Source organism: Schistocerca gregaria, chromosome 9, assembly GCF_023897955.1.
Source record: "Schistocerca gregaria isolate iqSchGreg1 chromosome 9, iqSchGreg1.2, whole genome shotgun sequence".
Lineage (NCBI taxonomy): Eukaryota > Metazoa > Arthropoda > Insecta > Orthoptera > Acrididae > Schistocerca > Schistocerca gregaria.
In genome coordinates this window covers 236,248,486-236,273,940 of record NC_064928.1, presented here as the reverse complement: position 1 = coordinate 236,273,940, position 25,455 = coordinate 236,248,486, and the positions used below count along the sequence as shown (strand labels likewise).

The window sequence follows — 25,455 nt, the reverse complement described above, 5'->3', positions numbered from 1 at the left end:
GGGCTCCACAGCTGCATGGCTTACCCAAATTCCACAAACTAGAAGTTCCAAACTCATCAAAAGTATCTGCAATACAACCACCAGTACACAATATTACCAGGAAAATCAACAGCATCTTGAGGGAAATACTGAACTTCCTGCAAAGTATAGCATTAAGAACAGTTTAGATTTAGTTAACAAGTTAAATGATGTGAAGATTCCATCAAACACAAAAATTTGTCTCTTGATGTACTGAGATTATTCTTGAGCATTCCTGTGAAACACTGTATTGACGTTGTGTTGCAATCATTTTATTTACATAACATTAATCCAGAACAACAGCTGAGAATAATTAGTAAAGTGGAATGTTGTTTAAATCAAATTATTGCTTTAAATGTGAACATTTTAGGTTAGGCCTTACCATGACTGTTATTGATATTAAGTGAAACAACAAGTGTACTGTAACCAGTATTGTTTCTGCTTTCAAGGGAGTTGTTATAAGCACACAGATGAGCTCACCCTAATCCTCTCTCCTAGCGGAAATGTTCATGAACAAGTTGCATAAAGCTTTTCTTAAGAGTGAACCATTGGCTTAACATGTGTATTGGTGCAGATATGTTGATGATAGTTCCTATATGAGGAAATGTTCCTCTGCACAATTCCACAAGTTCATTGAAAATATGGATCAGTGGGATACTAGCATTAACGTCAGCAAGGAGTTTGAGAGTTTCAGCATTAATTTTCCGAACATCATAGATAGGAAGCAGCAACTATAAATTTAAAGTTTAGAGAAAAGACTTCTTTACTTACACATTCATCCCAGCTTCCTCTCAACATCCTATAGCCTCCAAACATGCAGGTTTCCTCCACATGATTCACCATCTCCTTTCTATACCCAAGTCCCAAGAAGACTATGACCAGGAACTCAACGCAATAAAAACCATAGCAACAAATAATGAATTTCATTCCAACATTATTGACAAAATTCTCAATAAAAACTGAAGAAGCAAGCCGGATCCCTACTGCACCCAGTGAATAACATAGATAGATTGGAAACGAAATGTTGAGTTTCCTTTTATCGGTAATGCTTAAAATAGGATAAGCAACATTTTAAAAGGGAAGAGTTTCTCTGTGCTTTTCTATGTCCTACAGACAGTAGGTAGATTTCCCTTCAGTTTAAAAACTAACAACCAGATATCATGGAAAGCTGAATTGATAAGATCATCTACCAAAAATGTCAATGTTTCTGTGCCAGCAACAGTGAGAGACCAAGCTGTGCTCAGAGAACACCATATAAGTGGGAGATTAAAGAAGTCATCGTTGCATGATTGAAAACCAAAAATACACCATAGAAATAGAAGTGCTACACATAGAGGGAGTGCAAAGCTCATTCAGATATGAATTTTAGAAGGTGAAATACAGATGTGTGTATTCCCATATTTATTATCAAATGGAGAACCTCAGTTCAATTATTCACCCGTTTTGGGGCAATATTGCAACTCCCCAAGTAGAAGAAAAACCTTGGTACCTTCATTCATATAATGAAATCCCATTCCTGTGCATAGCCTCATGCCAATGTACATTTAGTCATAGTTATTGTAAATGCTGTCCTAATGAATTTTGCAAATCCACCCGTAATTTCCTCAAAATTGGCAACAGAAATAACTTTTACAAATGAAGTTAAAATTGATACTTCAAAAGTTTACAAGTTTATTGTTGCTCAGTTCTCATCTTTGACATCAGTTTTATACTAGAACATTAGCTCATAACTTGAAACATAAGTCATACAGTAATAATAAAGTTCATGAAATAAGGCTAAAAAGTTTAGTTAATAGAATATAAAATTTTCGCTAAAAACCTTCCGTTGAGTCAATTATAATGATTACTCTTTGTGTAAGTGAGGTAATGAACATTACGAATGACTTACGTTACACGAGACGACTAAAATTCAGAAAAGATTTTACTAAAAGATAACAACTCGAGCTTCCTCTGTCAAACTCCCAACAATGTGTACACAAGAATTAGTTTGACCATGTCTCAGCAGGCAGCAGCTGTGTTTAGGGCAAAAAAATATGCATTGGCCACTTTCCCCATTGTGGCCATGTTACCTCATCTTCTCCATTGTAGTGCAGTGAAGTATCCAGGAATGATTCTGCCAAGTCTGGAAAGCAGCAGAGAGGTTCAGACAGAAGTCAAGCTGTGAGGGTAGTCCAATGTTGCCCTTTTAAAATATACATGTGGTCAGATTTGAGATTGTTGACTTTTTTTTAGCTCTGAACATCTGTACCTGAAATTAAATTTTCTGCAGGCCATGCCGGAGCAAATATGTGTGACTTCTTTGCTGATGGAGTCTCGGGTCTGCTGCAATCCAAACATTTCAACAAAAATTAACTTTTTATAAATTAATATGAAGTATTTCTTCTGTAACAGAGTCGTATGTTGTTTCATAATGTACAATTACTTCTCAGTTTGAAACTTTTCAGGATAGGAACCTTTGCTTGTCCTACATAAGAATTACATTTGGTTAATACTCAGTCCACTTCTTCTGTTCTGCCCTGATGTCATGCCTTATTTTCTCAACCTGTGTTTTTATTCAGCAGTGAACTACTCTACTGTGACTTGGGATGACGAATTGAGGAGAACACACAAGTACTGCAATTGCTGGAAGATGCGTCGTAGCCCTCTGTTCTCTCATAACATGCAAAGCAGATAACAAAAAATACCCTCCGAACAGCTTCATATTCTTAAACACTAAATGGTTATATGTTTTAATTGTGATGACAAGTAGGTACAATCCCCTTGTCAGACAGATTTTCTACCCAGATCCAAAATGAGATTTTCTCTCTGCAGCTGAATGTGCACTGATATCATATCATATCAGCACACACTCTGCTGCAGAGTGAAAATATCATTCTGGAATCATCCGCAAAAGGCCAAGGTCCCGAGTTCGAGTCTCAGTCTGGCACACAGTTTTAATCTGTCAGTAAGTTTCATTTCTGCCCAAATGTTTAATGAAATCCTCCATTTCTCTGAGCCAACAATGGTAAAGAAGTTTGCTCTCCAGCAGTTGATTTTGTGCCTCTTGTATAAGAACAGGTAGGGGGAAAACAAAAGACATTGTAAAAATGAGTGACAGGTGTTTATTTATATTTTACATGCATTAATACAAAAGATAGTTCTTCACCGAGGGCCAGAGTAGTCCGAGCCCCGCAGGCACTCCTCCGTCCAGCTGTCAATCTTCTGCCGCATAGCAGCAGAGAGTTCGTTGAGTGCTCCACCAACCTTGCCACTCCGGATGAAGTGCTTCCCTGCAGCCGTAGCCGATGGCAAGCCTGACTGCTTGCGCACATATTCTGCCACGTCCTGGTAGTTGGCATGTGGGTTGGCGCGCATCTTTTCCAAACTCAGGTGGTCCAGCATCTTGGGCATCTGCTCCTCTGGCACTGGCTTACCCAGGAACTCCCCCACTCTGCGGATCACAGATGCTAAGTCCTGTAAAAGTTGTAGAAGTATACGTAGGCCATAAATGGTATCTAAGGAACAGATTCTACCAACAGTAAGAGAGAGATCATGTGGAGGAGAGTGTTGTACCAGATAGTGTAGCTTGAGGCACATGATGTTTTGTGATGGCAGTCTCAATCTACAGATTGATTTTAGAATCACTGAAGGAATGCACACTACCATAAGCAGTTTCCAGCATTTTCTATTGTTTTTGATATTGTGAGGCATGAGGTTGTGTTTTGTGCAGTGCTTGTAAATACTATGAGTTCTACATATTTAAGTGCTGTATAATATAATATAGCTATTTTGAGAATACTGTTAATTCTTCAGTTATAAAGTTCTATGGTAAGCAAACTTCTGTATATTTTTATAACTAGGTTATGTTATATGTGGATAGCTAGGAGGGTGCCCATACCTAGGGACAGGAGGTGAGGGGGATGTCCGTGGCTCACTCACCCACGCCGCCTGATAGCTCTCAGGGAAAGGAAAAAAAAATATAGTGTAGTAAGATATTTTCCTTTTAAGAAAATTATTTAAAAGTCAGTCTTACTCAGTATTTGAACAGGATCGGAACAGGAACTTTTTTATTGCTACTTACAAGTTGCCTTTTGTCATTCAAAATATTAAAAATTCTCTATACCATGCCTCCTCCCCCCCCCCTCCCCCTTCCCCTCTGCACCCCCTACAAACTATACGATATGGGTGCCCTTGGACAACTAAGCCATAGTTTTTTGACACTCGTGCACCATCTTGTACCTTGAAATGGCAGAAGGTCTTCCACTAACAGACAGGTGATATTTGCAAATTAACTGCGTTTTTCTTTAGTTTCACAACAATTTTCCCTCTTGAAAATTGAAATTTGTGTTGCTTGACAATAGTTTCTATTTCAAAATGTTTTCAGATAATAACAGATTTTTGATAATACTTCCTAATTTGATTTAACTTACTGATTATTGGTGTGTAGTGGAATAATAACATAATACATAGATCATTCAGTTAGTTATTGACAACATTTTATCAACTGCAACACTTTTAAATTGGCATAGAATATTTGTTCTTAAGTACATGACCGTGTTGTACCTTGGAATATTTTTTCACATTTGTATAAACCTTACTTGTCCAGAGTAATTTTTGTAATTTCAAACAAAGACTGCGGCACCCATAATGTACCATCTAAATCTAAGTGACTGCTTTGCAATCTGGAATTGTATGCCTGGCAAAGAGTATGCTACCATTTCAAAATGGAATAAGGGGATACATTAACATATGTTAGCAGGCTGGCTAAAGACAAATCTCTGAAAAGTGTTCCATGGTACAGTACTCTCCCTTGTTGCTTGTCACACAGTTCCAGAATAAACGAGGGTCTATAGGAAGCAAAATTTACAGATGAGTAATTAACATGTAGGCTTTCATGGCCAAAGTCTTCATTAGTTGAAACTTCCACGCTGAGAGGCTCTGGTTGATCTGTAAAACTTCTTCTTCCTGATAAATCTTTGCCAACTGCAGGCAACGTCTTCTGTTACTGTCTTCTGTTACTCGCAGTTGGCTATGAAACGTCAGGAGGAAGAAGTTTTACAGATCGACCACGGCCTCTCAGACTGGAAGTTGTAACTAATGAGTTGAGTAATTGTTCAATGAGAGCACTGGAGCAGTTTATATTGTTGTCAAATTTCTTTGCTCCCCAAGCAGAACTGCCAAATATATGGCAGGAGAAATTCAAAATGGGCCAACTGGCCCACTTGTTCTTTGTAATTAATGGTGCACAAATCTTATTAGACAACTTCATTCCATGAAAGGTTGCCAAACACATTCCGTATTGACGAATAGAAAAATTCATCACCGAGCGAGGTGGCGCAGTGGTAAGGCACTGGACTCGCATTCGGGAGGACGACGGTTCAATCCCGCGTCCGGCCATCCTGATTTAGGTTTCCCGTGATTTCCCTAAATCACTGCAGGCAAATGCCGGGATGGTTCCTCTGAAAGGGCACTGCTGACTTCCTTCCCCATCCTTCCGTACACCGATGAGACCGATGACCACGCTGTCTGGTCTCCTTCCCCAAACAACCAACCAACCAACCAAAAATTCATCAATATGAGGTAGGACTTGGTCATCTATACTATGAGAAGACTGGAGACAAAGAAAAGAAGCAAATTATTCATGAACAAGATGAAGCATTCTTGGCCTGGCACAGAAATGGCGTTAATTTCATGTAGATTTTGTCCATCTTGTTACAGATGTTTGCTGGACCCCAGCTCTTCAGTACGGAATGTTGACTCAAAACACCTTTCAGGCGTCTAAATTTCCAGTTGTTATCTTATTGAGCAACCAGTTTCAGAGATATATTTTGACATCTTCAGGCCTCCTGTCTAATGTGTAGGCAGATTCCCACCTCTGGTCCAGTCAAAATAGGGACCATCATTCAGAGACTGGTATCTGTAGAATCCTACTTGACACAGCAATCCCTTCGATCATCACTTGCTGAGACAGGAAGTTGTGCAGTTGAATTGTTGGGCTTGCCTAAAAGTGAACAATCATATGATGTATTGTAAAAATTCGAAATAAAACATGAGCAATAGGAAGACAAAAACTACACAGGAAAGTGGTTCCCATGAAGTGAATGTTTCTGTAAACAGTAAGTGGTCATTAACCTGTAAAAAATACTGTATGTAAATCAAGCAAAGCTACTTCAATTCCTGTTATTAGTTTTCCAGTAGCAGTTCTCCAATCTCCTTATATTGCATTTCTGCCTTTTCTTCACTATTGTATATATTACGAGGAAACTAACTGTCACACAGAATTGATTTCTTTTGTACCTTGTACCTTCATATCATGGCTTGATAATGAAGTACATATTTTTTCAATATTGGTCATAGTTACAGCGGTACTTCTTTTTAAGTACTCTGTAGCATGTAATTTGAAGCTGGCCACTTTATGTTTGGCTCTATTTAGGTGATACACTCCTGTGTACTATATGTAGCTAACTTATCGAAATTGTTTTTAAACTGGAAAGGAAAGCCACATCTCAATACAATATGGAGAAAATAAATATGCCGGTAAAATACTGGGGAAGTGCAATCAGTCTACAGAAGAGAGATAGCTTACAAATCACTTGTGCGACCCATCCTAAAATATTGTTCAAGTGTGTGGGACCCGTACCAGATAGGACTAACAGCAGATACTGAACGTATACAGAGAAGTGCAGCACAAATGCTCACAGGCTTGTTTAATCCGCAGGAGAGTGCCACAGATATACTGAAGCTACTGAACTGGAAAGGACTCGTGAAGACAGACGTAAGCTATTCTAAGAAAGTCTGTTAGCAAAGTTTCAAGAACTGGCTTTAAATGCGCACTCTGGGGATATACTACAACACCCTACCTCTCGCTCATACGGGGATCGTGAGAATAAGATTAGAACATTACTACACGCACAGAGGCTTCGTGTGTGAATGGAACAGGAAGATCCCTATCAACAGGCCCAATGGGACACAACCTCTACTACGCCTCTTACATTGATCTACAGAATATAGATGTAGATATATAACTTGGTAGATATGAACCATGGACCTTGCCGTTGGTGGGGAGGCTTGCGTGCCTCAGCGATACAGATGGCCGTACCGTAGGTGCAACCACAACGGCAGGGTATCTGTTGAGAGGCCAGACAAACGTGTGGTTCCTGAAGAGGGGCAACAGCCTTTTCAGTAGTTGCAGGGGCAACAGTCTGGATGATTGACTGATCTGGCCTTGCAACATTAACCAAAACGGCCTTGCTGTGCTGGTACTGCGAACGGCTGAAAGCAAGGGGAAACTACAGCCGTAATTTTTTCCGAGGACATGCAGCTTTACTGTATGATTAAATGATGATGGCATCCTCTTGGGTAAAATATTCCGGAGGTAAAATAGTCCCCCATTCGGATCTCCGGGCGGGGACTACTCAGGAGGATGTCGTTATCAGGAGAAAGAAAACTGGCGTTCTACGGATCGGAGTGTGGAATGTCAGATCCCTTAATCGGGCAGGTAGGTTAGAAAATTTAAAAAGGGAAGTGGATAGGTTAAAGTTAGATATAGTGGGAATTAGTGAAGTTCGGTGGCAGGAGGAACAAGACTTCTGGTCAGGTGACTACAGGGTTATAAACACAAAATCAAATAGGGGTAATGCAGGAGTAGGTTTAATAATGAATAGGAAAATAGGAATGCGGGTAAGCTACTACAAACAGCATAGTGAACGCATTATTGTGGCCAAGATAGATACAAAGCCCACACCTACTACAGTAGTACAAGTTTATATGCCAACTAGCTCTGCAGATGATGAAGAAATTGAAGAAATGTACGATGAAATAAAAGAAATTGTTCAGATAGTGAAGGGAGACGAAAATTTAATAGTAATGGGTGACTGGAATTCGGCAGTAGGAAAAGGGAGAGAAGGAAACATAGTAGGTGAATATGGATTGGGGCTAAGAAATGAAAGAGGAAGCCGCCTAGTAGAATTTTGCACAGAGCACAACTTAATCATAGCTAACACTTGGTTTAAGAATCATGAAAGAAGGTTGTATACGTGGAAGAACCCTGGAGATACTAAAAGGTATCAAATAGATTATATAATGGTAAGACAGAGATTTAGGAACCAGGTTTTAAGTTGTAAGACATTTCCAGGGGCAGATGTGGACTCGGACCACAATCTATTGGTTATGACCTGTAGATTAAAACTGAAGAAACTGCAAAAATGTGGGAAATTAAGGAGATGGGACCTGGATAAACTGAAAGAACCAGAGGTTGTACAGAGTTTCAGGGAGAGCATAAGGGGTCAATTGACAGGAATAGGGGAAAGAAATACCGTAGAAGAAGAATGGGTAGCTCTGAGGGATGAAGTAGTGAAGGCAGCAGAGGATAAAGTAGGTAAAAAGATGAGGGCTGCTAGAAATCCTTGGGTAACAGAAGAAATATTGAATTTAATTGATGAAAGGAGAAAATATAAAAATGCAGTAAATGAAGCAGGCAAAAAGGAATACAGACGTCTCAAAAATGATATCGACAGGAAGTGCAAAATGGCTAAACAGGGATGGCTAGAGGACAAATGTAAGGATGTAGAAGCTTATCTCACTAGGGGTAAGATAGATACTGCCTACAGGAAAATTAAAGAGACCTTTGGAGAGAAGAGAACCACGTGTATGAATATCAAGAGCTCAGATGGAAACCCAGTTCTAAGCAAAGAAGGGAAGGCAGAAAGGTGGAAGGAGTATATAGAAGGTTTATACAAGGGTGATGTACTTGAGGACAATATTATGGAAATGGAAGAGGATGTAGATGAAGACGAAATGGGAGATACGATACTGCGTGAAGAGTTTGACAGAGCACTGAAAGACCTGAGTCGAAACAAGGCCCCCGGAGTAGACAACATTCCATTAGAACTACTGACGGCCTTGGGAGAGCCAGTCATGACAAAACTCTACCAGCTGGTGAGCAAGATGTATGAGACAGGCGAAATACCCTCAGACTTCAAGAAGAATATAATAATTCCAATCCCAAAGAAAGCAGGTGCTGACAGATGTGAAAATTACCGAACTATCAGTTTAATAAGTCACAGCTGCAAAATGCTAACGCGAATTCTTTACAGACGAATGGAAAAACTGGTAGATGCGGACCTCGGGGAGGATCAGTTTGGATTCCGTCGAAATGTTGGAACACGTGAGGCAATACTGACCTTATGACTTATCTTAGAAGAAAGATTAAGGAAAGGCAAACCTACGTTTCTAGCATTTGTAGACTTAGAGAAAGCTTTTGACAATGTTGACTGGAATACTCTTTTTCAAAATCTAAAGGTGGCAGGGGTAAAATACAGGGAGCGAAAGGCTATTTACAATTTGTACAGAAACCAGATGGCAGTCATAAAAGTCGAGGGGCATGAAAGGGAAGCAGTGGTTGGGAAAGGAGTGAGACAGGGTTGTAGCCTCTCCCCGACATTATTCAATCTGTATATTGAGCAAGCAGTAAAGGAAACAAAAGAAAAATTTGGAGTAGGTATTAAAATTCATGGAGACGAAGTAAAAACTTTGAGGTTCGCCGATGACATTGTAATTCTGTCAGAGACGGCAAAGGACTTGGAAGAGCAGTTGAACGGAATGGACAGTGTCTTGAAAGGAAGATATAAGATGAACATCAACAAAAGCAAAACGAGGATAATGGAATGTAGTCAAATGAAATCGGGTGATGCTGAGGGAATTAGATTAGGAAATGAGACACTTCAAGTAGTAAAGGAGTTTTGCTATTTAGGAAGTAAAATAACTGATGATGGTCGAAGTAGAGAGGATATAAAATGTAGACTAGCAATGGCAAGGAAAGCGTTTCTGAAGAAGAGAAATTTGTTAACATCGAATATAGATTTATGTATCAGGAAGTCGTTTCTGAAAGTATTTGTTTGGAGTGTAGCCATGTATGGAAGTGAAACATGGACAATAACTAGTTTGGACAAGAAGAGAATAGAAGCTTTCGAAATGTGGTGCTACAGAAGAATACTGAAGATAAGGTGGATAGATCACGTAACTAATGAGGAGGTATTGAATAGGATTGGGGAGAAGAGAAGTTTGTGGCACAACTTGACTAGAAGAAAGGATCGGTTGGTAGGACATGTTTTGAGGCATCAAGGGATCACAAATTTAGCGTTGGAGGGCAGCGTGGAGGGTAAAAATCGTAGAGGAAGACCGAGAGATAAGTACACTAAGCAGATTCAGAAGGATGTAGGTTGCAGTAGGTACTGGGAGATGAAGCAGCTTGCACAGGATAGAGTAGCATGGAGAGCTGCATCAAACCAGTCTCAGGACTGAAGACAACAACAACAACAGATATGCTAATGCGGAACCGATTTACACTGTAAAAAAAATTAGTTTCAATTGTGGCCACAAGGTGCCAATCTGGCGCTTTACACTCTTTGTATGATATCCACACTATCATTTGACAAGCCATAACCTGAGTGACAGTATGGACGTCGAAATGAGAGACCCTCTGCTGTTAGTGAAACTGTTTTATGTGGACAGCGGTAATCACATTGCTGCATTGAGGAGAGTACCGACACCTGAAAGGTATGAGGATGTAAGAAAATGTAAGAAAATGGTTCAAAGAAGATGAAACAGTATATTCTCGATGTTTTAAGTCTCCGAATTATGCGTTTCCCATAAATACGAACCTCGTAAAATAAACAAACTGAAATAAAATAACTATTGTACGGTGTATCGGTGTTTGATCCGTTACCTCTACTCGCTCATAGCACACCGCCTATTTATTTGTTCACACGCAAACCTTTTGCGGAAAACTGGTGCTTTAGGTTTGTCACTGTCGGTACAGTACAGTGCTGTGTTTCGTTTTGTTTGCTGATTGTTTGCCTTCTAAAAAGAGTGCTATAACAAAGAAAAGAAACCATTCATCAAAGGAGAAACATTAAAAAAATTTCTTCTCGAATGCGGTGTTAGTGAAGTTACTCTTGGTGACTGGCAAAGAAATGACCTTAAGGATACAGGCTACTTTTCCGGCTCAATATTATGTAAAGAAACACCTATTTCTTACAGGCAATATTTAAAATGTATGTGTTTTACAGATTTTTTGTTAATGTCAGGTAATGCAGCACACTTTCTAAACAAATTAGAAGTAATCTGAATATTTTTGAACCTGCTTAGGTTATTAGAAATATTACATAGGAATTGATGCAATTTTTTCCTAAAATGCTTCCTCAAATTGAGGTACCATTTAATCCAATGTTATACATTTGAAGGAGACCAAATTTTTACCAGATATGCATGACATGATGGCTCGCTAGACCTATTTAATTCCACCTATTATTTATATTACAAGGGTAAAAAAATATCTTACATTTTAATTTTTATAATTTTTTCCTCAGTGAAAATGTTATTTTTTCTGTAATTTAGTTGATTCTGCAATAAAGCTTAGGTCTACTACATAAGCATGGACTATTGAAAGCGCGTCCGGGCTCATGCGCGCTTGTACACACACACACACACATACACACGCACACACACATACATACACACTTAATTTCATCTGCTACAACAATAGAAAAATTTTAACGTAGATTCAATAAAACGATTCCGAACTAGCTCTCTGGCATGTGCCCCTTCGTTTTCAGACGAATACTGAAACTGTAAATCCCTTCCCAGTTATGCCCATTTGGGTCTCCCTTCGCCCCAAATCCCAGTCTAGTGGCGCATATAGCTCTTCGAGGGGACTTACGAAGGTCAGATACATGTTATTATGGCAGGCCAACTGACTTTTGGTGGTTTGATTCGAGGGAGGGGCCCAAACAGCGAGGACATCCGTCCCATCGGTTTAGGAAAGCATGGTGAATGAAGTTGGCTGTGTCCTTTCAGAGAAGCCTGAAGCGATTTAGGAAAGTCACGGAAAACCTAATCAGGATTTGACCATCGTCCTCCCGAATGCGAGTCCAGTCTGCTAATCGCTGCGGCACCTGGCTCGGCGTGTGACTTTTTTTAAATGCCGCACTACACATCAAATTGGCACAGATACATGACACTCTTTTTCTAACTAGTTACCAAGTCTCTGTAAACAACAGCTGGAACTTTCTGCTAATCGGTAAAGTCCTCGACAATAGAAATCGACTGCTTTTCGAGAATCGCTGTGTGTTGGTCCTCATCGTCAGGAAATCTGTTCTCCCAGCTACCCCCCCTCACCCGGTACCTTAACGAAAAGATGAGATGGAAATTGCATATTACATATTACAAGTTCTGCGCATTCCGACTATTATCACTTACTCCGTGTGGACTTGGCACTATTTCAATACGGCTGGCCGCGACATTGAATTTGGTCCATATACTGCTTGAGTGCAGTTTAGACGTTTTGCCTTCAAGAATCGTGCTGTCTCGTGTACTTCAACTCTCCAGTTCGTTTCCAGTCGCCGCGCCATTTCACTCGCTCACAGCGATGCACCTGTTATGCACTGAACAGCCAAAGAGACTGGTAAACCGACCTAATATCATATAGGGCCCACGCTAGCACGCAGAAGTGCCCTACACGACGTGGCATGGACTTGACTAATGTCTGATCTAGTGCTGGAGGGAGTTGATACCATGCATCCTGCAGGGTTGTCCATTAATCCGAAAGAATACGAGGGGCTGGAGATTCCTGATCAGCACCTTGCAACGCGTCCCAGATATGTCTGAGGAGTTTGATGGCCAGCAGATGTGTTTAAACTCAGAAGAGTGTTCCTGAAGCCACTCTCTAGCAACTCTGGACGTGTGGGGTGTTGCAAGTCCGTCGGAATGCACAATGGGCAGGTGATCAGACAGGACGCTTATGTCCGTGTCACCTGTCAGAGTTGTTTCTAGACTATCAGGCATATTACTCCACCTGCACACACCCCACACCATTAAAGGGCCTCCACCAGTTTGAACAGTCCCCTCCTGCCATACAGGGTCGATGGGTTCATGAGGCTGTCCTTATACCCGTACGCGTCCATCCGGTCGATACAATTTGAAACGAGACTTGTTCGACCAGGCAACATGTCTCCAGTCATCAACAGTCCAATGTCGGTGTTGACGGACCCAGGCCTTCAGCTCCGGAAGTCCATATCGATGACGTTTCTTTGAATGGTTTGCTCGCTAACACTTGTTCATGGCCAGCGTTGAAATCTGCAGCAATTTGCGGAAGTGTTACATTTCTGTCACGTTGAACGCTTCTCTTCAGTCGTCGTTGCTCCCGTTCGTGCAGGATCTTTTTCTAGCCGCAGCGATATCGGAGATTTGATGTTTTACCGGATTCCTGATATTCACGGTACACTCGTGAAATGGTCATACGGGAAAGTCCGCACTTCATCGGTACCTCGGAGATGCTGTGTCCCATCGCCCGTGTGCTGACTGTAACACCTCGTTCAGAATCACTTAAATCTTGATACCCTGCCATTCTAGAAGCAGTAACCGATCTAACAACTGCGCCCTACACTTGTCTTCTTATACAGGCGTTGCCGACCGCAGCGCCGTAGTCTGCCTGTTTACATCTCTCTGTACTTGGATACGGATGCCTAGCCCAGTTTATTTGGCGCTTCAGTGTATGTACCGCAGGAAAACCGTGTCTGCAGGAAGCCCGTAACATGTACTCTCTTCCGACAAGACGAACTGGTATTAGCGCTGGGAGACAAGTGTAACTTAGTTTCTGATGTGTTAAGAGCAACAACCGCCGCTAGGGAATGGGCGATGTGGGAAGAAAAGAATGAAAAACACATTGTCCAGGTCGTCAGTTTTTGTCGTTGGCTTACGTAGGCGTACAGCAACACGCCAAAGTTCGTATGACATTTTTCGATTTTTTAAAAATTCGTTAGCACTGGAAGCTTTTCTGGCGTATGAGCATGGAACAATCGATTTTTTGTTGCAGCTATATATGTTACACTCTGCACTAAATGCTTTTCCCCATTTATACATGTTGTTTTAGAACACTTTTTAAATTCCATTTTATGTATTATTGCAAGTATTTCTCATATTTTGCTTAACTTTTACCGTTGCTATCACTTACCGTAATAAGGTGTAAGAGTCCAGGAGTGAAAGGATTAGTAATTATGTGTGTAAACAGAGGTTTGCTGAGTGTTTAGAAAGACTGAACAGTAAGACTTGGATGTATGATTCTTACTCTATATTTTCACGAATGTTCAGGTGGCCAAATTTCATGATCGTACATAATGCACATTCTCCATTTAGTAAATCGTCAGTAAACACCTACCCGGAATCCTTAACAGAATCGAACTCTCATGTACAAAACAGCTTGAAACGTCTGTTTGCTTCACAAATGAGTGAATGCAATAAATATTTGTTGTTAAGCACGTAAGCGAGAAAAATTTAGAAACGTTTTAACGTTTGATGCAAATCGCTAACTGAAGTTTCAAATACTGGACGAATATGGCGTGGCTCATTTTCATGCTGTGAGTTACTCTGCGTCGAGACGTACACGCAGTTTCCAACTATAATGCTGATCTAGCTAGCCGCTCGGGGTTAGCCGAGCGGTCTTAGGCGCTGCAGTCATGGACTGTGCGGCTGGTCCCGGCGGAGGTTCGAGTCCTCCCTCGGGCATGGGTGTGTGTGTTTGTCCTTAGGATAATTTACGTTAAGTAGTGTGTAAGCTTAGGGACTGATGACCTTTGCAATTAAGTCCCATAAGATTTCACACTCATTTGAACATTTTATGTAGCTACTCTTTTCAACATCTGCATCTATATTGTGCGTGGCAGAGGCTGCGTCCTAAAGTACCACAAGTTATTACGTTCCAATCACGTATGGAGCGCAGGAAGAATGATTCTTTAGATACCTTTGTGTGTGCTTTATCAACCCAATCTTATCCTTATGATCTCTATTGCGATGTGTAGGAGGTTGTAGTACTTTCATAAGAGTCATAATTTAAAAACCGTTCTTTAAATTATGTAAACAAGCTTTCTTGGGATAATTTAGTTTCAACAGCATCTCCCTCTGTGACATTCTCCCACGGGTCAAATAAGCCTGTAACCATTCGTGTAGCCCTTCCCTGTATATTTCAGTATCTCCTATCTGGAAAGGGTCCCACACACTCGAGCAGTATTCTAGGATGGACCGCACGAGTAATTTGTAAGCAACCTCTTTTGCAGACTAATTGCATTCTACCAAAGTCTACTGCCTGCGCTATCCACAACAGCGCCTATATGGTCATTCCATTACATATTCATACGAAGTGTTAGATCCATGCGTTTACACCTCTTAATGAGCAGATTGTGAAGTATTTGAACTTCTTTGATTCTGTCAATAATTGTATAAAATACTGACATTCGGATTTTCTGCCCTTTGAAGCCGTTAGACATGCATTCAACTGGGATGGTGTACTATACACCTGGTTATCCATTTGGTTATAGGCGTAGATATGAAATAACTACTATGTACCTACTGTGTATTTGCACGTTCTAATCACCGAGGGCCTTGATATCTTACAGCGTAGTACCTCAGCAAAAACCTTAAGAAAATGGCTAAACCGTTAATTCGTTAATAATTTTCTTTCTTATGAGGGGGTTCAACAATATTTGAATGTCTGAAAAATGATAGAGATGTATTTATCCTTTGCTGAGGCATGGCTGGGCAAACGAGAACTGCTGTATGTTTTCTTCGTAACGTGAACTTTCTTTTTTTTTCCTTCGAATGTTATTGATTTGAGTTAGGGCAGCGTAGGGGCTACTACGTAGACATCTATCGATGAATTTATAACAAACTGCTTCGATTTTTCTTCACTGGTTCTTGCTCTAAGGGTGCAATGATGGGTATATACACTATGTTATTGGCGATAAAAGACCTTTTTTCAGTGCAGACTGTAAGGCAGGTTCAAAAATGGTTCAAATGGCTCTAAGCACTATGGGACTTAACATCTGAGGTCATCAGTCCCCTAGACTTAGAACTACTTAAACCTAACTAACCTAAGGACAGGACACACATCCATGCCCGGCGCAGGATTCGAACCTGCAACCCTAGCAGCAGCGCTGTTCCGGACTGAAGCGCCTAGAACCGCTCGGCCACAGCGGCAGGCGCAGGTTGACTAATTTATGGAGATATGTACTTACCGCCTTCATATCTTCATAGCTGTAGAAGAGGACGTTTGGCTCGTTCCGGATGTTCCAGAAATCAAGGACATGAGTCCAGAAAGGGTTGTACGTCGCTGAAAGCAGATAACACCGCACGTCATAAAGTTGCATTTAACGTAAGGACAATAAATACAAAAAACTTCAGTCTGAAGAGAAGAAAATGACACTTTTAAATTAAATGTAGATTACACTCCCATACGCTATGTAAGAAATACATAATTCCTGGCAATGAACAATGATAGTCAGTTGAAGTGGTACAAACATACAAAGGTACTTGCAAACTGAATGCCTATAGAATACTATGTATGGCTTTAATCTGTCCTCACGCGGAACGTGAGAGAGACCATGGGCATGAAAGTCGACGAGTTTTGTGGTGGAGCATTCCCCAAGCGTGGAAGCCAGCATCTGAAGCGTCTAATTTTCTGGCCATGGAGAGGAGTGCAGAGTATGAGATGCACGATCATTTCCTAAGTCAGAAACAAAACGTAGCAGACTCCATATTGGATTACTTTGGTTGCAGTTGAAGTCCGCATTTCGCGGATTTTATTTTAAAACATATTTATGATGGTACCGATTTTTTTTGCTATAGGTGTACAAGGGAACCTATGAACTTCCTATACAGCCGAGTCTCATTCGACAATTTCGCCACAAGGAGCGCTGTGTGAGTTACAGTGTCCCGCCGTGAGAAAACTCAGCGCTTTGTGTGAGTAGCAGAAACCAAATCACTGATTACTCTGCAGAGAAATTTGTCCCCCCTCATGGAAAGAAAGTACCTGATGTTTAGCTAATCAGAACGCGGATGGCAACATTTCTACCAAGGGTGTCGGTCCAGAAGCGGACAAGCGGCGGCAGACCATCTGCTTCGAATGAGACTGTGCAGGCTGCTCAAATCGCACCTGCGAGGCCGCCACAGAAGTCAAGTATACTAGCTTCACGTGAGCTTCAAGTGACAGAGAGTGCAGTGCGCAAAATGGTTCGCAAAGATCTTAAATTGTATGCCTATAAGGTCCAAATTGTTCAGGCATTGCTACCAGATGATCACCCAAATCGTGAACAAGTTGCGATGGACATATTGAACCGTTTCGTTCAGGACAACGCTTTCTTCAAGCCTGTTTGGTTTTCCGATGCGATTGTATTTCACGTTTGTGGTTCAGTTACTAGCGATAATGCCCGGATCTGGGGATCAGAAAATCATTCTGCCGAATGAGAATACATCAGCGACAGTGCAAATCTTAATGTGTGTGTATGTTAAAGTGTGATCGAGTGGTTGGCCCGTGTTTCTTTCTCGAAAGCGATGTATGTGAATATGTTGGTGAATTATGCTGTTCCCCAGCTACAGGATATGCTAGATACTATTGTCTTTCAGCAAGTTGGCATTACGCCTCACTCGGCTCTAAAAGCCCTCAATTTTTTTTATTGAAATCTTCCGCAACAGGTGGCTGGCAGAGACGACCCAATTCCATGGCCTCCAAAGTCACTTGACGTTACCCTCTCAGATTTACTTCTTCTGGGGTCCGTGAAAGATTATAAAAAAAACAGTGGTATCCGATACTGTGACATTGCAACAACGCATCAGACTTGCCGCTGGCACAATCACACTAGACACATTTGTGGCAAGCGATTGAATTCCGGCTTGACACGAGGGTTGGAACTTTAATAGTGGCAACTATTTATTTACAACGCGTACAAAACAGATACATGTTTCAAACTTTTACTGACCTTCAAAGTAATCACCAGCATTGTGTATAACCCGTTGCCAGCGATGTGGAAGTCGTAGGATACTCTTAGCAGTGCCAGTTGCGCTGACAGTTCGAGCGGCGCGGTCTATTGCCCGACCAATTTGTAGCAGTTCTGACGAGAATGCCGTGAAGTGTTTCCTTCAGTTTAGAAATCGAGTTGAACTCACGAGGGCTTAAGTCAGGGGAGTGCAATAGGTGATACAGCACTTACCAGTCCCATCAGTCAAACAAATCAGTAACAGCTTGCACTCTATGTGCTTGAGCATTGTCTTGCAAAATGATGGTCAGATCCTGCAGAAAGCGTCATCGCTGAAGTCTCTAAGCTGGTCGTAGGTTGTGTTCCAAAAATGAACAGCATAGAGACAGAAGTGATGACACTTTCTGCAGGACCCCTAATATCAGCACGCAGAAGTGCCGCAACACGATGTGGCATGGACTCGACTAATATCTGAAGTAGTGCTGGAGGCAACTGACACCATGAATCCTGAACCGCTGTTCATAAATTTGTAAGAGAACGAGGAGGGGAGATATCTTCTGAACAGCACGTTGGAACGCATTCCTGATATGCTCAATAATGTTCATGTCTGAGGAGTTTGGAGGCCAGCGGAAGAATGTTCCTGTAGCCGCTGTGTAGCAATTCCGGACGTTTGGGGTTCGCATTATCCTGTTGGAATTTCCCAAGCCCATCGGAATGCACTATGGACAACAATGGTTGCAGGTGACGAGACAGGATGCTTACGTATGTTTCACCTGTCAGTTTCATATCAGCGCACACTCCGCTGCAGAGTGAAAATCTTATCTGTCCCATATCACTCCAACTACACACGCCCTACACCATTACTGAGCCTCCACCAGCTTGAACAGCCCTCTGCTGACATGTGGCGTCCATGGATTCATGACGTTGTCTCCATACCTCTACGTGTCCATTCGCTCGATACAGTTTAAAACGAGACTCGTCCGAGCAGGCAACACGTTTTCAATCATCAACAGCCCAATGATAGTGTTAACGGACCCAGGCGAGGCGTAAAGCTTTGTGTTGTGCAGTCATCAAGGGTATACGATTGGGCCTTCGGGCCCGAAAGCCCATATCGATAATGTCTCGTTGAATGGTTCTCACACTGACACGTGTCGATGGCCCAGCATTGAAATCCGCAATAATCTTCGGAGTGGTTGCACTTCTGTCACGTTGAACGATTCTCTAAAGTCGTCGTTGTCCTGTTTTTCCAGGATCTTTTCCCGACCGCAGCGATGTCGGAGATTTGATGTTTTACCGGATTACCGGTATTCACGGTATACTCGTGAAATGGTCGTACGAGAAAATCACGACTTCATCGCTACCTCGGAAATGCTGTGTCCCATCGGTCGTGCGCTGACTATAACACCACGCTCAAACTCACTTAAATCTTGATAACCTGCCATTGTAGTAGCAGTGACCGATCTAACAACTGCGCCAGATACTTGTTGTCTTATATAGGGGTTGCCGACGGTTGCGTCGTACTCTGTCTGTTTACATATCTCTGACGTCAGACAGGATCTGTTTTAAGCAAGTCAAAACACATCGAAACCTGGTCAATTTCGACTTAATATTTGTGATCGAGGGTTATTTGTTCTAACATGTATCTAAGGTGTCTAGCTGGCCATCCAAGTCACCTTATCTGTCTAAGGTGTCTAACGTGCCTAGCTGGTCATCCAGGTCACCTGATCCATCTGAGGTGTCTAGCTGGCTGGCCAGGTCACCTGATCTGTCTAATGTGTCTAAGGTGCCTAGCTGGCCATCCAGGACACCTAGTCTAAGGTGTTGAGCTGGCCATCCAGGTCACCTGATCTATCTAAGGTGTCTAGCTGGCTGTCCAGGTCACCTGATCTGTCTAAGGTGTCTAAACTGTCTAGCTGGACATCCTGATCACCTGGTCTAAGGTGTCTAGCTGGCCGTTCAAGTCACCTGATCTGTCGAAGGTGTCTAAGGTGTGTAGCTGGCCGTCCAGGTCACCTGATCTGTCTAATGTGTCTAAGGAGTCTAATGTGTCCAGGTGACCTGACTGTCTAATGTGTCTAAGGTGCCTAGCTGGCCATCCAGGTCACCTGATCTGTCTGAGGTATCTAGCTTGCCATCCAGATCACCTGATCTGTCTAAGGTGTCTAGATGGCTGTCCAGGTCACCTGATCTGTCTAAGGCGTCTAAACTGTCTAGCTGGACATCCTGATCACCTGGTCTAAGGTGTCTAAGGTGTCTAGCTGGCGGTCCAAGTCACCTGATATGTCGAAAGTGTCTAAGGTGTGTAGCTGGCTGTTCAGGTCACCTGATCTGCTTAAGGTGTCTAATGTGTTAGCTGGCCATCAGGGTCACCTGGTCTAAGGTGTCTAAGGTGTCTAGCTGGCTAGCCAGGTCACCTGATGTCTCTAATGTGTCTAAGGAGTCAAGCTGGCCATCCTGGTCACCTGATCTGTTTAGTGCGTCTCTGGTGCCTAGCTGGCCGTCCATGTCCCCAGATCTGTCAAAGGTGTCTAAACTGTCTAGCTGGACATCCTGATCACCTGGTCTAAGGTGTCTAAGGTATCTAGCTGACCTTCCAGGTCACCTGATCTGCCTAAGGTGTCTAGCTGGCTGTCCAGGTCACCTGACCTGTCTAAGGTGTCTAAGCTGTCTAGCTGGATATCCTGTTCACCTGGTCGAAGGTGTCTAAGGTGTCTAACAGGCTGTCCAAGTCACATGATCTGTCTAAGGTGTCTAAGGTGTCTAGTGGCCATCCAGGTCACCTGGTTTAAGGTGTCTAAGGTGTCTAGCTGGCCGTCCAGGTCACCTGATCTGTCTAAGGTGTTTAAGGTGCCTAGCTGGCAACGATAGTTCAGGTATACATGCCGACGTCGCAAGCTGAAGATGAACAGATAGAGAAAGTGTATGAGGATATTGAAAGGGTAATGCAGTATGTAAAGGGGGACGAAAATCTAATAGTCATGGGCGACTGGAATGCAGTTGTAGGGGAAGGAGTAGAAGAAAAGGTTACAGGAGAATATGGGCTTGGGACAAGGAATGAAAGAGGAGAAAGACTAATTGAGTTCTGTAACAAGTTTCAGCTAGTAATAGCGAATACCCTGTTCAAGAATCACAAGAGGAGGGGGTATACTTGGAAAAGGCCGGGAGATACGGGAAGATTTCAATTAGACTACATCATGGTCAGACAGAGATTCCGAAATCAGATACTGGATTGTAAAGCGTACCCAGGAGCAGATATAGACTCAGATCACAACATAGTAGTGTTGAAGAGTAGGCTGAAGTTCAAGAAATTGGTCAGGAAGAATTAATACGCTAAGAAGTGGGATACGGAAGTTCTAAGGAATGACGAGATACGTTTGAAGTTCTCTAACGCTATAGATACAGCAATAAAGAATAGCGCAGCAGGCAACACAGTTGAAGAGGAATGGACGTCTCTGAAAAGGGCCGTCACAGAAGTTGGGAAGGAAAACATAGGTACAAAGAAGGTAGCTGCGAAGAAACCATGGGTAACAGAATAAATACTTCAGTTGATTGATGAAAGGAGGAAGTACAAACATGTTCCGGGAAAATCAGGAATACAGAAATACAAGTCGCTGAGGAATGAAATAAATAGGAAGTGCAGGGAAGCTAAGACGAAATGGCTGCAGGAAAAATGTGAAACATTGAAAAAGATATGATTGTCGGAAGGACAGACTCAGCATACAGGAAAGTCAAAACAACCTTTGGTGACATTAAAAGCAACGGTGGTAACATTAAGATTGCAACGGGAATTCCACTGTTAAATGCAGAGGAGAGAGCAGATAGGTGGAAAGAATACATTGAAAGCCTCTATGAGGGTGAAGATTTGTGTGATGCGATAGAAGAAAAAACAGGAGTCGATATAGAAGAAATAGGGGATCTAGTATTAGAATCGGAATTTGAAAGAGCTTTGGAGGACTTGCGGCCGAATAAGGCAGAAGGGATAGATAAGATTCCATCAGAATTTCTAAAATCATTAGGGAAAGTGGCAACAAAACGACTATTCAGTCTGGCGACATACCATCTGACTTTCGGAAAAGCATCATCTACACAATTCCGAAGACGGCAAGAGCTGACAAGTGCGAGAATTATCGCACAATCAGCTTAACAGCTCATGCATCGAAGCTGCTTACAAGAATAATATACAGAAGAATGGAAAAGAAAACTGTGAATGCGCTAGGTGACGATCAGTTTGGCTTTAGGAAAAGTAAAGGCACGAGAGAGGCAATTCTGACGTTACGGCTAATAATGGAAGCAAGGCTAAAGGAAATTCAAGACACGTTCATAGGATTAGTCGACCTGGAAAAAGCGTTCGACAATATAAAATGGTGCAAGCTGTTCAAGATTCTGAAAAAAGTAGGGGTAAGCTATAGGGAGAGACGGGTCATATACAATATGTGCAACAACCAAGAGGGAATAATAAGAGTGGACGATCAAGAACTAAGTGCTCGTATGAAGAAGGGAGTAAGACAAGGCTGTAGCCTTTCGCCCCTACTCTTCAATCTGTACATCGAGGAAGCAATGATGAAAATAAAAGAAAGGTTCAGGAGTGGAATTAAAATACAAGGTGAAAGGATATCAATGATACGATTCGCTGATGACATTGCTATCCTGAGTGAAAGTGAAGAAGAATTAAATGATCTGCTGAACGGAATGAACAGTAACAGTCTAATGAGTACACAGTATGGTTTGAGAGTAAATCGGAGAAAGACGAAGGTAATGAGAAGTAGTAGAAATGAGAACAGCGAGAAACTTAACATCAGGATTGAGGGTCACGAAGTCAGTGAAGTTAAAGAATTCTGCTACCTAGGCAGTAAAATAACCAATGACGGACGGAGCAAGGAGGACATCAAAAGCAGACTCGCTATGGCAAAAAAGGCATTTCTGGCCAAGAGAAGTCTACTAATATCAAATACCGGCCTTAATTTGAGGAAGAAATTTCTGAGGATGTACGTCTGGAGTACAGCATTGTATGGTAGTAAAACATGGACTGCGGGAAAACCGGAACAGAAGAGAATCGAAGCATTTGAGATGTGGTGCTATAGATGAATGGTGAAAATTAGGTGGACTGATAAGGTAAGGAATGAGGAGGTTCTACGCAGAATCGGAGAGGAATGGGATATGTGGAAAACACTGAGAAGTAGAAGGGACAGGATGATAGGACATCTGCTAAGACATGAGGGAATGACTTCCATGGTACTAGAGGGAGCTGTAGAGGGCAAAAACTGTAGAGGAAGACAGAGATTGCAATACGTCAAGTAAATAACTGAGGACGTAGGTTGCAAGTGCTACTCTGAGATGAAGAGGTTAGCATAGGAAAGGAATTTGTGGCTGGCCGCATCAAACCAGTCAGTAGACTGATGACCAAAAAAAAGTGGCCGTGCGTTGTCGTGCAACAGCAAAACATCTTGCGGGTGTTTCAGTGTTGTCCATCCGCCATTAGGGGCAATTTCCCACCCATAGGACAAGAGAGTGCCCTGAACCTCTATCCGCTCCTTCACCCTCTTTGACAAGGCCGTTGGCAGAATGAGGCTGACTTCTTATGCCGGAAGACTTCGGCCGCCAATGCTGATTATTTATCAAAATTTAGGCAGTGGCGGGGATCGAACCCGGGACCGAAGACGTATTTAATTATGAATCAAAGACGCTACCCCTAGACCACGGGTCTAGATCCTGCCAAGAGTCTACTTACGTAAGTCTTCAGTGAAGAACTGCGCGAACTCATCCAGCGACATGGAAACATCGCTCCACAGGTTGTGGTGGTGGTAGTAGGAAACAATGGCATCCTTCACGTTACGGACGACGTAGATGATCTGAAAGAAAGGAAATCAGAAAAATCACCCACGCTTCAAGAAGCTTAATTAATCACAGTTTGTGTTCAGGATATTTTTAAAAAATGTACGAAAACCTGTGACGAGAAAATAGTGGAAAGCTGGATAAGGTGGCCACCCTAGGGAAAATGTTGTTTGTCTCTGACAACATGTCAGAGATTACCACAAGATATATAACTTTATAAAGTGTTAACTTTCAGTGACTATAAAACACTTCTACACTACTAGCCATTAAAATTGCTATACCAAGAAGAAACGCAGATGATAAACGGGTATGCATTGGACAAAGATATTATACTGGAACTGACATGTGATTACATTTTCACGCTATTTGGGTGCATAGTTCCTGAGAAGTCAATACCCGGAACAACCACCTCTGGCCGTAATATCGGCCTTGATACGCCTGGGAATTGAGTCAAACAGAGCTTGGATGGCGTGTACAGGTACAGCTGCCCATGCAGCTTCAACACGATACCACAGTTCAACAAGAGTAGTGACTGGCGTGTTGTGACGAGCCTGTTGCTCGGCCACCATTGACCAGACATTTTCAGTTGGTCAGAGATTTGGAGAATGTGCTGGCCAGGGCAGCGGTCGAACATTTTCTGTATGCAGAAAGGCTCGTACAGTACCTGCATCATGCGGTCGTGCATTATCCTGTTGCAATGTAGGGTTTCGCAGGGATCGTATGAAGGGTAGAGCCATGGGTCGTAACACATCTGAAATTTAATGTCCACTGTTCAAAGTGCCGTCAATGCGAACAAGAGGTGACCGAAACTTGTAACCAATGGCACCCCATACCAACACGCCGGGTGATACGCCAGTATGGCGATAACGAATACAGGCTTCCAATGTGCGTTCACCGCGATGTCGCCAAACACGGATGCGATCATCATGATGCTGCAAAGAGAACCTGGATTCATCCGAAAAACGACGTTTTGCCATTCGTGCACCCAGGTTCGTCGTTGAGTATACCATCGCTGGCTCTCCTGTCTGTGATGCAGTGTTAAGAGTAACCGCAGCCGTGGTCTCCGAGCTGATAGTCCATGCTGCTGCAAACGTCGTCGAACTGTTCGCGCAGGCGGTTGTTGTCTTGCAAACGGCCTCATCTGTTGACTGAGGGATCGAGACGTGGCTGCACGATCCGTTAAAGTCATGCGGATAATATGCCTGTCATCTCGACTGCTAGTGACACGAGGCCGTTGGGATCCAGCACGGCGTTCCGTATTACCCTCCTGAACCCACCGATTCCATATTCTGCTAACAGTCATTGGATCTCGACCAACGCGAGCAGCAATGTCGCGATACGATAAACCGAAATCACGATAGGCTACAATCCGACCTTCATCAAAGTCGGAAACGTGATGGTACGCATTTCTCCTCCGTATAGAGGCATCAGAACAAAGTTTCAACTCAGTTGACAGTTGATGCTTGGAGTGCTGACAGTCTGCGAGTCCAGTGAGGCAGGCAACTGATGGGTTATGCATGGGGATCGTATCCACTTGTACCGCATCAAAACAGCCTGAAGATGACGCAATGGAGCGGTGAAACTGGTTGCGACAAAATAAGATAAAATCATATGGACGGCTGTAGGTGTATTTATTTTTTGTCAAGATAGTAAACGGCCGTCGTCCCAGAGAGGTCCTTCTAAAAGGATGGACATACAAAAAAGAAATTTGAGTTATAACTTTTTTAATCTGCTGTGCAGATTTCGAGATATATGACTGTCTTCAGTTAAAATGAGCACTCTGTATAACGGATGGCCTCCTTTATATGCAGTATATGACATT

The 25,455-nt window shown here is 42.4% G+C and overlaps 1 protein-coding gene across 2 annotated transcripts in view; it reads right to left on the bottom strand.

Annotated features, from left to right (window-relative positions):
* Positions 1-3,103: 3,103 nt before the first annotated feature.
* The window catches only part of LOC126292249 (luciferin sulfotransferase-like), a 165,634-nt gene continuing 143,282 nt past the window's right edge, over positions 3,104-25,455 (bottom strand). For both annotated transcript variants that reach the window (XM_049986148.1, XM_049986147.1), the window contains exons 5-7: positions 23,530-23,650; positions 16,065-16,159; positions 3,104-3,471 (exon numbers count right to left, since the gene is read on the bottom strand). In XM_049986148.1, the coding sequence (XP_049842105.1) occupies positions 3,160-3,471; positions 16,065-16,159; positions 23,530-23,650 (528 nt within the window). In that variant the 3' untranslated portion in view covers positions 3,104-3,159. The remainder of the gene's footprint in view (positions 3,472-16,064; positions 16,160-23,529; positions 23,651-25,455) is intronic.